The following is a 13,739-nucleotide window of genomic DNA, read 5'->3' on the forward strand; positions in this document are numbered from 1 at the left end:
CATGCTTCAGTGATCGAGGCAGTGAATAAAAAGCACTTCTCCTTGAGCACATTTCTTTTAATAGTAGTCTTTATGATTCTTTTTGAATTACCCTGTCGAGTTTGGGAGAGTTTTAAATGATGGAAAGCAAACCTAAGGAGACAAACTGTGTTATTAGCGTGAAGTTATTACGGTGTGCAGGCACAGAGAAGTCAAGTTGCATAATGCATCAAGCAAATGTCAAATTTAATCGCTGGAGACTTTAATTTGCATCTGATTTCCATACCAGTAGTGTCTTTTTGGCGCAATAACAATCCTCACTAAGACTTCAGCAAGAGGTTCTAATATGTAGTTTGACAGCTAAAGGTCTCATGACCATATTAGCAAACAAATTATTCCCTGAGGTGAAAAAGCAAGGCTGTTGGTTGATTATTACTTATGCTGTTGAGACTTTCAAAAGTTGTATTTTAGAGGTTTAATTGGAAGCAGTTTGTTGCTTTTGGAGCTGCACAGTGGGCAGTGTTTAGCACGGTTGCCTCACATTACGGAGGCCCCAGGTTTGAGTTTATCGAAAGATTTCCAGTTTTTAACGAAGAAAAAAAGATTTCAGGAGGATTTTTGTTTCCAACGTTACAGGTTTTATGGGTGAAATGGGGTTTATGTGAATCTTAATCAATCCAAAATCATTAAAACATATTATTTTTGTGTTTTAACAAACATATTAAGGGATTTTATACATAATAACTTGTTCTGATAGAAACCTGTTCAGTGTAGAATTATTTAGCTCAGATTTGACTTGTTCTTGGCTACTAAAAAATCTGGCTGTGGATTCTATATACCTAACCAAATATTTAGTTTAGCAATAAAGTTTCTTCATAACTTCACCAAAACATCCTGATGACCCTTGCAACATATTATGGTGCTTCAAACAAAAATCACCTTCAGCTATTATATGGTAATGAGACATTTGTAGGATACTGTGCAGCCCTAGTTAAGAGAGTAGAGAATGGATAGTTGAACAGAGGGATGGATGTATGCTATTGAGTCAATCTATTCATATCATTTTGTTCCTCCTCAAAGTTTTTAGCAATTCCTTGCAACTTTTATTGAATATAATTGAGTAGAAAACGATTCTGTTTTCACTGTCTTCCTTCTCCCCATGCTGTAAGTGTAAATCTTTTTCTATATCATGATCTAACTATGTATGACACAAAGTTTGGCACAAGTAATGTGGATTCTTATTCTTATTTTTTGCCTCAGAGATTTTTGAATTTCAGGCAATGCATTATGGGTATAAATTCAATGTAGACATGGAAATAAGACTCACAGCCTGCTTGCAGGACCTCACTCTTCTCTCCGTCCGTATTTCAATGCTAGTGATGATGCGGTACATCGTTTCTGGCTGTTTCTACGTGGATTTCTGGCAGTGGGTCAGAGTTTGTGGTGACTGAGACGCGGCCATCTGGTCTGGGCTGATATCACACTAAGGCAATCATTCATGACCTTTATTGGCCTTCAGATAGGGAAACTGATATTCTGAATGCATCCACCGCAATGAAGAGCAAAATCTTAACTGTGATCTGTTGTCTAATCCTTAGCTTTGTCCTGTCAGGGCTTGCACAACATATTTTGTACACTGACATGTAACCACATGTGTTGGTTTGAACCTGTTTTCTGTTTGTTTGAATGCTCCTCACATTCAAGTTCTTCACATCAGTCTTTTATTTTTTTAGCTTTAGTACAAATATTTGACTTTGCAGCACTGCCTGAAGCACACGGGTGCTTTCTTCTTTTTCTTTCTTGTTTACAAAAGCTGTCTTGACTTGAGTTCTAAAAAGCAATGGAAAAAGTACAAATGTTCGAAATGGAAATATAAAATAAACTCAGAAATCTGCCAAATAAGCCTTTGTTCTCTCAAGCAGAGTTACAGAAATATGTAAAGAGGCTGGTAAACGCCATTCATTGGTCTATCTACTGTCTACCGCTTATCTGACAGCAGCTTGTGGACAGACCCAGGAAAACCCAGAGTTATCTCAAGGTGCTCAAAGGCCAGAAGGATATGTAATCTCTCTAGTGAGTTGTGAGTCTGACCTGGGGTCTCTTCCCACTGGGATGTGCCTAGAAAATGAATATGCCGCGGAGCTGACTCCTGTTCGAGATGAGCAGCAGCAGCTCTACTTCGAGCTTCCACCAGAGGAAGAAACTGCTGGCCTACTTTAAAAAGCTGGGCCCAGGCACACTTATGGTGAACACTTTAGGATATCCTTGGGTCTCAGGAAGACAGCATTAGACATCAGACAAAAAACACCTCAGATGTTACACCGTGGACAAGAAAAAACTTTAGACTTCAGACAAAATGACCTAAGAACATCACCAGCTGGATGCTTCCCTCTAAAGCCGCTTTCTCTGAAGGTATTTAGTCTGAGGCCATTCTGGACTGGTAATATCTGTTTTAAGACCGGTTGATCATAGTCTATTTGCTCTAGGTCAGTTTGGTCATTGTCAATCTGAACAGAATTCATTTGGTCTGAGTCTGTTTGCTCCAACCACGTTTGGTCCTGGTCCATTTGGTCTGACTTTGTTCTGAGTCAATTTGCTCTGTCTGTTTGGTACCACTCAGTTTACTATGACCTTTGTTCCTACGCCTGTTACTTTTTATTCATGTGGTCTTGAGTTCTTCTTCTGATGCCATTTGCTCTCAGTGTGTTTGGGTCTTTAGGCTTGGCTATTTTTCACAACAACGTCCCAGAACAGGACCTGTATCTCAGCCTGTCAATTCATCTCCCAATACATTCATGAAGTGATGATTGCACAATCTTAGGCTGTTTTCACTCTTGACTAGTCCGTTTAAAACTATCTCTGGTTCGTTTACCCCAATAGTGCAGTGCACGCGTGTAAATGTGAACACAGCAATCCCAATATGGGTACATACCAAAACAACCGCACCGAGACCGTTTGGAGGAGGTGTTTTGGTACGGTTCCAAACAAACTCCAGAGCGGTTCAGTCATGGCGAGAATGTGATCTGACCTCAATCCAAGGGTGACTGTTGCAAGCTTCAGCCAAATTTAGTTTAATTTCCTTTCAGGGTTAATAAAGTATTGTTGAATTGAATAGAAATGCCTTCCCGTAGTCAGGCAAGCATTGCATTGTGGGATGCTGTAGAGTAAACAAACTAAAAACAAAGGCCATGTATCTATTTCGTTAAGATCCTTTCTCTCTAAATCTATTAAATATGCCACTCAGAAAACTTAACCTGAAATAGTACCAAGAAACGTGCTAAAAGGAGGACTGCATTCTCCGTGTTTTTGACTAGCTCAGAACACAGCATCGGCTTCCTGGATTTACAAGTTGTACAGCCGCCCCAGACACATCTGAGCAATAAACAGGCTGAACGTTCTAGCAAGGTTTGTAGTGACTGGTTTTGATTTCCTTGGTGTCATCTCAGAGTGAAAAGAAATCAAACCACCAGAAAATGTTACAATTTAGCAAACTCCATGACTGTTTTAGAACTGCAGGTGAGAAAACACCCTCAGAGTTTGAGTCGGTGGCAGATGTGCTCCAATATTTAGTGCATATTTTAACACTAATAAGTCAAGCTTTGAACTTATGGAGTGCAACTCTATTTTAAAAACTTTAAATTGAGGAAGATTACGAGGACTTTTCCCCAGTGCATTCCTGCCCATAGTTTCTACACAGTGAATGGAAAAAAACAAACCGTGACACTCTGTCAGTGTAAGGAATCGACTTCTATGAATGGGAAATGGACAGGAATAATCAAATAAGAGAATACGAGTACATATGTATGTCACAATAGCGTTTTTTGTGAGAGATACTCAATGCGCGAGTGAATGAAATGACTCCTCTGGGGTATACTAGCTTCTGTTCAAGAAAACTGCATCCTGTCACAATCCAATTACTTTTCCATTTCCTGCGAGCCCTGTGGTCCTGTCGTTGTGCGTAGCGCTCAAATACCACAGGACAACTGATGTCTCGGTACGCTTGCATGAAGCCATTAACTCGCAGACACGGCGTTGCCTGTAACCACGCAACCTCCATCAGTGAAATATTTAGTCAAACAGGGTATTTACACCAGTTAAATGACTTCCTCAAGGGCATCAGATGGCATTATGAAAATCTGAAAACTGGGAAGGAGATAAAATAGATTAAAAAAAGAAAGCGCTGAGAAAAGTAAGTAAGATTTGTCAAGTAAGTAAGATTTGTCAAGTGCCTTGCAAAAGTAATCATTCCCTTTGAATGTGTCTCGTTACAGCCATATAATTCATTGCATTTGAAATATGGTGGGGGGGGGGGGGGTGGCAGACCAGTACAATGTAGTACCCACTGAGCTATATAATACACTGGAGTGCTGATTTTGCCGAAAAACTGAAGTCACTGGCCGCCATCTTGCTACTCCCTACTCTCACAGAATCCCATAGGATTTGGTTGCAACAACAAGCAGTTTTCTGGCTGAGTGAAAACGTTTTACAGGTAATTCTACAGTCAGTGGATGTACTAACACTATCAACTACTAGGAAATTAGGTGCTGAAATATTTTACATGTTATTCATATTAAATATATATATATGTATATATAAGTATGTATATATGTATTTATGTATATATAGGTATACACATATGTAAATATATGTTTTTGTATATTGTTATTTATATATTTATAAATGTTAAACATATATATTTAAATGAATAAAATGCAAAATATTTCAGCACATGACTTTCTCAGTACTTGATAGTTTTAGAACATAACATAAAAGTATATGGCATTTGACATTTTAAAAGTCTTAAGCCCCCCCTGAACATGAGAAAATCCTCGTTATTCGATGCTGTAGCGCACATATTCCCTAGTTACTGGGGGGAAATAGGGAGTACCAATATGGCGGCTGGTGGCTTCAAAGCGACTCGTTCAAACAGACGGTGATTAGCACTCCAGTGTATAATATAGCTCAGTGGTAGTACCATGATTGAGAAGTGGAAGGGTTTACAGGTTTTTCACATATCAGTACATTCAAGATCCACCTTTTTGCTGCAGTTACAGCCACATGGCACATCTCAATCTACTTTCACATCTAGAGACATAATTTTTTCTTCTTTGTAAAGTACCTGATGCGCATTCAGATTATATACAGAGCAATTTTAAGTCATACTACAGATTCTTAATTGGATTTAGGACCAGGGTGGACAAATGTTTTTTTTTTTTTTTTTTCAGTGGGGCCACATAAGAAAATAGAATGATGTTATACAGCCTTAAATATTATATATATATATATATATATATATATATATATATATATATATATATATATATATATATATTAACCTTCTTCAGGAGCTACTGATCATCTTCTACACTGCTGTCATCCAGTCTGTCTTGTGCTCATCCATCTCTGTCTGGTTCAGCTCATCCACAAAACTAGACAGGTACATACTGCAACGAACAATTAGAGCTGCAGAGAGGATTATCAGGACTGATCTTCCATCCAATCATGACCTGTACACGTCCAGGACCAGTAAAAGGGAAACTAACATAGCTGTCGACCCAGCACGTCCTGATCACAGGTTATTCAGACTTTTACCCTCGTGCCGTTGCTACAGAGCGCTGATGGCTACAACGAGCCGACACACAGCCACCTCCTATCCCCAGGCGGTGACTCTGATGTTTGCGACAGTGTGGGTGATACTGACAGACAATCTTATGCTTTTAGAAAGCATAAGATTGCTTTTCATTCTTGTGCAGTCTTGTGCTTTTCAGAGGAAATGCTATTCTTCCTCTTCTTGTTTAAAACTTCTTAGTAAATTTATTCCAGATCAGTCTGGTGTTTTCTGCTGTTAGTGCGCTTATGTTCTCTATAAAAAAAAAAAAAACTCTGACACCTTAAGATACTGGATGTTAGGCAGCTGCTGGAAGTTGCACTGGATTTTATTTAAACGTATCAAATTAGAAGCAGCTGATTATATTGACTTGTCACACTTTTCAAATTTGTGTTTGTTAAAAAATCCAACAAGCATGTGTCTTTTCCAAAACGTTAAGATATGAGTTATGTGTAACATCACAAATTGAGGGGCATTGTTAGTAAAACTTTAACAAATAATTTTATTGCACACCTATAGAGGTTAAAAATTAAATAAGATCACAGCTGAAGCTGGAGATTAAGTTAAAGTTATTTGGGATTCCTTTTCAAAGAGTTTGAACCGAATGATTCCCTATTGTTTTTTCGTGCAAACTACAGAAAAAATGAACCAGACAAAGAGCACTGAAGCAAATTTTACCAATTTAAATTCAGATGTGTCTTTTTTTTTTGTTTTAAGTATCTGCTATCCATACTTAACATTGTCAGCACATATCTCTCCTCCAGTTGTTTTCTAGTTATCCGATCTATCAGAACAAGTACAGATGACAAATGGCTTTTACCTCTGACATAATAAATGACCTAGCTTGCAGCCTTCCTTTCATTTCTCCTTACTAAATATGAAAACAAAGGCTGAGCGATTTGAATTCAGTTGGTTCAGTACAGACATGCTCCATATATCCTCCTTTGTGTCCTCATCTTTCTCATTCATGTCACTCTGACAAACAAGCTCCCATCCCAGCAGAGAATATTGATTTGCCGGTGTGTTTTGGTCATGCTCTTCCTCTTCTTCTTTTTTTTTTTTTCACGCTTGTAGGCAGATTCTTTTAAGCAATCAGACCAATCTGCTGCACTGGGAGCAGTCCATTGCTGTGAACCGGGGGTGAGGCAACGGAAAGCAACACATTCTCTCTCCCCTGCAAGACTGACACATCCAGGAGCAGGGGGGGGGGGGGGGGGGGGGGGTGTGAATGCAGAGCTGCCACCTGTGTGTGTGTATATCTGAGGGTGTATGTGTGGATCATAGTGCATATGAATGGGCCAGGGCCAATCAGAGGAGTACAAAGTGCCCACCCCCCATCTCTATTTTTGGTTTGCTCCATCCCCCCCTATAGTGGTTTCTGCTGCAGTATAAGTCAGCCTGCGCTGTTCTCTCTGACATACACACACACGCACACACACCGGCTCACAGTGCATACGAGCACAAATCCTCTTACAACTCGCCAGTGCCCAGAGCAGATTAAGGGGCTGCACATCTCAAATTGTATTCCAAATGTGCCACCTTTGCATGGGTCCCCTTCCTCTGATTCCTGCACTTTCTCCTTTTCCTCCTGTGCCACAACAGGACTTCTTCTTCTCTGCACCTGCTTCGGCTGCTTTTTTTTTTTTTTCTTCTGAGCTCCATCTTCAACCTCTGGCAACCAGCCCATTTGACTCTGCAGCTGAGATGACCAGGCAACCAGCCTAAGGCACGGGAAGACGAAGAAACTCGCGCAGACACGAGTAGAGAAGTGGGGGGGCAAGAGCGTAGGGGAGGGGAGTAAAAAAAAAAAAGGTAGGAAGTGAAGGATTAAATCACATCTGAGAGTGCTTCTGTTGGAGGAAGGCGCGGGCGCCGAGGGGAGAGGGAGGGGGGGGTCAGCACGGCCAGGGTCGCAGAATTGGAGGGGGAGGGGGACGAAGGGGGAACGGGAGAAGAGGCAGCTTCAGGGGAAATCAGGGAGCGAAGAGCAGGGGTGGCTGGGGGGGTTAAAGGCTGACCATGAAGGCTCTGTTGCTGCTGGTTCTGCCCTGGCTCAGCCCGGCCAACTACACAGACAATTTGGGCAACCTGCACATCCTCTATTCTGAACTGTGAGTACCACACTCAGCCTGATCTAGCATCTTTCCCCCCGGCATCACCCCCATCCATCCCTTCATCCATCCATCCATCCATCTATCCACCTTGCAGCTGTTCAGTGTTGTTGCTTGTTTCTCCCACTTTCATCTGCTTGGCATGTTCAGAAACTGCAACAGTGTTTACATTGGGAGCATCACGCGAACAGTCAGAGAGTTCGCCTGTGCCGACCGCTCAGTAGTTTCCCGGTGCTTTGCTTGCCGGTAGCTGCGGTCCTGCCCCGGGATTCAGCAGAACCAGCAGGTAGTTCTGTCCAGGACCGTTGGGATGTTACAGAGCAACCCTGCAGCGGGGCATCTCTCCCTTCCTTTATTTCTCTGTGAGTGAGCGAGAGCCTGCCCGCTGTATTGATTGGAGCAGAATGTCAGCACACCTTTGCACAGAATTGTGGGTTTTAAGCGCAGTGCACAGATGCTGAGTCTTGTCAAGCATTTTGGGTGTCTGTAACTAGAGCGTGTGTTTGTGAAAACGACTTTTACCTCAGCATTAAAAAACGTATAGTCGACTGTTCTCAGTTCACATCTCTGTACATAATACAACCGTCTACGCACAGGAGTCTATCAACAAAACAACAATAGTAGCACAGTCACATTTGCTGGTTCACCATACTGTCTTTTTCCTTAACAGTGTGTTTGGCAGCATTTTTGAAAATGGAAATATTATGGAAATAAACTATGAGGGGTAGAATGATTCATTCATCACACAAGACAAGACGAGACTTCAGCCATTTTTATGGGGCAAACAAAGAATAATTTATTATCTAAATCAAAGTGTATTTTAAAGCATGTGTAATCAGTGTAAAATAATCCATTCCATGTTTGACTGGTCCATAGAGTACATTGTTTTTTTTTTTAATCCTTCTCCAATTCAGAGGAGATCCAGTGGGCGCCTACCCTTGAAAATTCTCCCTTTTTCTGGTTTTACAAGGTTTCATAACCCCTCAAACCTTGGTGTAAAGAATCGATGTTCAGCAAGAATAGTTCAGGTTAGACCAGTCTCAGTATTTTAGATGTTTACAGATGATCAAACGCAGTCCTGACTCATAAAAAGCACAAAGCTGTATTTTCTGTGCTGGCGTATCGTCTCTATCTTGTCTCTCTGCCATTGTTTCTTTTCTACCACACAAAATGCTGCCACACACAGGTGCTGAAAGATCTAAAGCCTTTCCCCCAAGCTTATGGGACCAAAGGATTTTCAACCATCCCAATTACAAGTTTATACACGTTAACAACAGGGCATTTCAAGGACTATTTCCTTTTTTGCTACAAAATAAGAGTCTGAGTCATGGACAAAGCAAGGCGTCACACTTAAAGGAAACGTCTTGATGAAACTGTGACCAAGTCTTCGCAAAAGAGCTCCGGACCAGTCAGAAAAGGTGGAACATTTGAACTCTCAGTACTGATTCTGATTTACAGTGAGTCATTGGCAAGTCTATTCTGACCTATGATTATACTTCGATCCAAAGTCACCAGGCACAAAAATGTCTGCCCCTTGTTGTTGGACAGACACTTAGCTTCACCAGATCAAGTCACATGTCATTTCATGCCACAAGAGTAACTTATGGCATAAGGCAAACTCACACTCAATGGTGCAGCTTCCTAATGTTTTTGATTTTCCTCTCAGTCAGTTTTGCAGCTTTTTCAGGTCACATTTTTGTACATAATACAACCCTCTATGCACCTCGACCAATCAAAACAAAACAGTAGCACAGTCACATTTGCTGGTTCACTAAACTAATGTTTCATTTTTCCTTTTAGCCATTTCTACAGAGTCTTATATAGTTTGTTTACATTCAGTTGCAATTGTGGATTTCTTTACCATACAAACGCAACAACAGCAACAAATCTCCAGATTCATCCACTGCAAATCTGACTTGAATGCAAACTGCTCTTCAATAGTCAGCCCGAATAATTAACATACCATCTGAGAGGTCCTTTTACACCGATGCACTGTATATCAAAGTGTCTTCGTTCTTGGCTTCCTTCTGAACGGTGCTTTGAGTTGTGTATTGGCCCCCAGACTCTCATTGAGTGGAAGCTAATGTTGACTGCATTCAGCAGCTCCATGGGAAGTCCAGACGCTCTCATCCCTGAGCTGCTTTTGCTCTTCTCTTTTAGTCTGACTGAAACATGCCATTAAACAGCCACACCTATACTAGAACAATAGAGCGCCATTCCGATCAGGTCTCTTCCTTTTACACCGTCTTCAGGCAGAAGTATCCTTTAGGGACAGTAAGGACCAGTGGCATGGGTCAGAGCGGATTAGATGTTAGATAAAAGAGAAAAGGAAGAAAAAAAAAAGGATGATGGACTGAGATGAGAGGTAGATGAATAACAATAAAGTGGATGAGCTGTACAGCGGAGAGTAGAAGGTAGCCTATTGTTGATTAGAGATGACAGGAGGGTTAGAAGGTCACTTCCTCTGCCGGCCTTCCATCTGGCCATACACACGGCTGCCATGGTGACGGCACCCAGCATCCCCAGTATGTCGCCGCTTCCTGATGACTTCAAACGGAGCCATCAAGAACCCGTTAGCAGTTTACAAAGCGCATGAAGAGGGAGGGGTACGGACGGCGTGACAGTCTGCGCATGGTGTCAGGAGGAGGTTTCTGTTTTTTGCTGATTATGACACGACAGGGAGAGAAACAGGGAGCAGACAAACGCGAACGTGGTGTTTTTCTGCCTGGATGGAGAGCAGTGCCACACCATTCGTCTTTATCCACAACGTTGACAGGAGCAGCTTCCAGCTCCGCCAGTGCAGACGCGGCCTTCCTCCTTCATCTTCTCCTTCTCCCTCTCTTTTTTTTTTTTTTTTTACAGTGCCTCCCTGTTTGTTGTTAAGTGATTGCTACAGTTCATTTATGTTGCATGGAAAAAATGAGAGAGGCCGTGGGCTGTCTTCCCCATGCAGCGGTATGCGTGCGAAGGCTGCTGTGTATAGACCATACTTTCTGTGTGTAGATGTAACTTACATCATGAGGGGGAGAATAAATGTTTCTCTTTAATAAAAAGCTTCCCATCTGTCAGCGCCGCTCAACAAGAAAGCGGCACAGGCGCAAACAGGAGAGCCTCTGCTTTATGGACCCAACTCATAAGCACCTCTGGACTCATTCCCTGCCTACAGCTCTCTTTGGCTCCTTTGATACTAACGAAGCAATGCTGTAGAGCTCTCATGATTAATCTAAGTCCATTCCTGAGCCGGGGCTGAGATGCTTTAAACGCCATGATTAGCTTAGCTTCCGTCCTTTCAGCCCTCATCTGCGAGGTGTTTGATCACTGCGAGCTCGAGCGCAGTCCCGGTGCTCCGGACGTCTTCGGCATGGGTGCTTTCTAACAGGATTAGCCACCCCGTCAGCCGCGCACTCATTGAATCTGAACAATGCAGATCGTTTGTTTATATCAGGCTGAACCAGAATCAAAGGCTGGGCACCATGCCGGGGCCCCACTCCGGCCCCGTGTCTGCCTCAGGTGAGGGGGCAGGCTTGGCTAATTAGATTTTTTTTGTCTGGGCTAAATATTAATCCCTGCTCTGTAGTCAGGACCTCACTTTGTTTTATTGCAACTCGCAGGCCAAAAATACTTGAAAGCTAGAGGGAGAGGGGCTGAAATGAATTATCACGCTCACCTACTCCTTTGGAAAAAAAAAAAGACAAATCTGAGTAATTATTTCTTTGCTTGCATGAAGCTAAGTCAGTGGATGTATCAAGGGAGTACTTATTTATGCATGAGCACACCAAGCAAGCAGGTCTACGAGCAAAGAGGGAGGGAACCTAGAAAAGATGCAACTAGCAAGTAGACACTTAGCAAACACAGAAAATGCGAGCATAAGTCATACCGTGTTAAAGATCCTAGCAAAGTATTCACACCCTGAAAACCTTCTTATATTTTGTTACTTTAAAACCACAAAATTCAATATGTCTTTTGGATTTTTAGCGGTGAGCAAACCCAAAGTATTAATAATTATAACGTAATAGGAGGATACATCATTTGTAAAACTGAACCTTTCTGACGTAGCGCAAGTTGGGTGCTGGGAAACTAAGAGTGGACACGGTGGTGGCAGAATCATGCTGTGGGGATGCCTTTCTTTGTCAGGGATGAGGAGAAGCAATTCAGTTGATGGGAAGATAGATGGTGCTAAATAGAGTCAAGAAGAATCAAGAATCCAGAGTCTTTATGGTCATTATGCAGCCATGATGAAACGTCGGTGAGACACCAGCTCAGAGTTCACACATAACTGTAACACACAGACACAAATCAAGACATCGTGGTGATAACACGGACAAAAACACAAAGACAAACGAAAAGAGTGGCTGAGCCTCGGGCGTGTGCAGGCCCCCGCAACGCCATCTTGTTTCCAATATGGTGCAATTATGGGGGAAAGAAAACATGTCAAGGATGGCATGAAATCAACTGTGCTGTATTTAAAGCAACAAATGGGTAGCTTGCATAACGACCATTTCGCAAAGCCATGGAAATCCCCCACATGTGTTTTGTATATTGCTCATGTGAAGGCTGCAAGGTGTGAGGCCATTTCCTGTTCGTTCTCCAACTCCATCTGCATGCTCTAAAAGTCAGATGCCGCGGCAGGTTCACTGGTAGGATGTGATGGGGTTTCTTAAAAAGATGCATGTCTAAGATCTGAAATGGTCTAACACCAGAGATAAAAAAACAGAAAGATTTAGAATAGATCAAAGGGTTAGACTGGCCCAGTCAAAGTCTGGAAAAATCCAAATTGCAATCTGTGGCGAAACTTAATAATGGCTTTTGATGGGCAATCTGCATTCAGTCTGACCGAGGTTGACCTTTTCTCTGTCGGTCTATTAGGATACACAAACGCTTGTATTTGCAATATCAATATATCAAGGAGAATCACACAGCCGGCCAGAATGCACATCTGACATAATGTAACTAAAGGGTAAACAGTCCATGTGTGAGCACAGTACTCAGTTACGTGGAATAGTCCAAATGTGTATTCCTTTATTCGTGAGGAGATGCGAACAGCGGGTCAGAGTGTTTACTTCAGCAGAGCCTTCCTCTCCGTTGTGTCACCGTCCAAGCAGAAAACGGCACAGCAGCAAGGTGAGCGGGTAGGAGGCTTACAGATGGCACCAAGTTTGCTCCGTCGCAGGAAATGCATATGACTAAACTTAGATACATGTTTGTTTTCCGCAATGCAGCACATGCTCAAATCGGCGCTGAATCATTTACGTCAAGCGGCCTACTTTCTCAGACCTGTCACCGAGGATGTGCGGACTTGCGTCTCGGTTAACCTTTGCCTTCCGCTGACTCAAAGCCCGGCTGCCGTTTATGGGCTTTGAGGCTCGGAACCAGCAGGACGAAACCGCTCCCACAACCTGGCGTCTGCAGCGGGCTAATCTGTAGGAAGGCTCCTGTACGAGCGGGCCTGGCAGGCAGCAGACTGTAGCTGACAGCTGAGGGGAGAGCGTCGCGCAGTTAATCTCTCACGTGAGCAGCGCCCCGCAGACTGCCTAGGGTTGGGCTGTGGTGCAGGCACGATGACAACGGGGGAAGAAGAGAAACCGGGACATTGCCGAGGGCTAGGATGGCACAGAGAGAACAACGGAGGCTAGAAGGTGCCGAAAGCAATGTGGGACAGCGGCCTTGCTGGGATTCTCTGTGATCATGCGTTTCTACGACGTATTGAAGATTACAATCAGAGCAACCGGCACCCGGCGAGATGACAAGAACAATTGCCGTGATACGATCGCAGCCACCGTTCAGATGGACGTAGGTGCCTCAGTAAGCTTGGGATCCTGCTCAGCCAGGCAGCAAAAGAATAAATAAGTGCTTGTGCTGGCTCTGCTCTTGACAAAAGCGGGCAGGGATTGCCTACTTGGTGGAAACCAGACACTCGCACAGTAAACGGCTTGCATAAATACCCTTCCAGCTTTATCATGGGGGTCAGGGCTCAACCAATGATCACCCATATTGATTGGCTGGAAAAAAGATGACTCAGAGTTCGGGGCTGCTTGCAACTG

The 13,739-nt window shown here is 42.9% G+C and overlaps 1 protein-coding gene across 3 annotated transcripts in view; it reads left to right on the forward strand.

Annotated features, from left to right (window-relative positions):
• Positions 1-13,739, forward strand: part of lnx1 (ligand of numb-protein X 1) — a 47,355-nt gene that overhangs the window by 11,689 nt on the left and 21,927 nt on the right. Inside the window, exon 1 of one of the 3 annotated variants that reach the window (XM_012851477.3) lies at positions 7,513-7,698. The exons of the other annotated variants lie outside the window; for them this stretch is intronic. Within the exon in view, the coding sequence (XP_012706931.1) occupies positions 7,607-7,698 (92 nt within the window). The 5' untranslated portion in view covers positions 7,513-7,606. Of the gene's footprint in view, positions 1-7,512; positions 7,699-13,739 lie in introns of those variants that run through there. 3 annotated transcript variants of the gene reach the window in all.

This window comes from Fundulus heteroclitus, unplaced genomic scaffold, assembly GCF_011125445.2.
Source record: "Fundulus heteroclitus isolate FHET01 unplaced genomic scaffold, MU-UCD_Fhet_4.1 scaffold_318, whole genome shotgun sequence".
NCBI lineage: Eukaryota > Metazoa > Chordata > Actinopteri > Cyprinodontiformes > Fundulidae > Fundulus > Fundulus heteroclitus.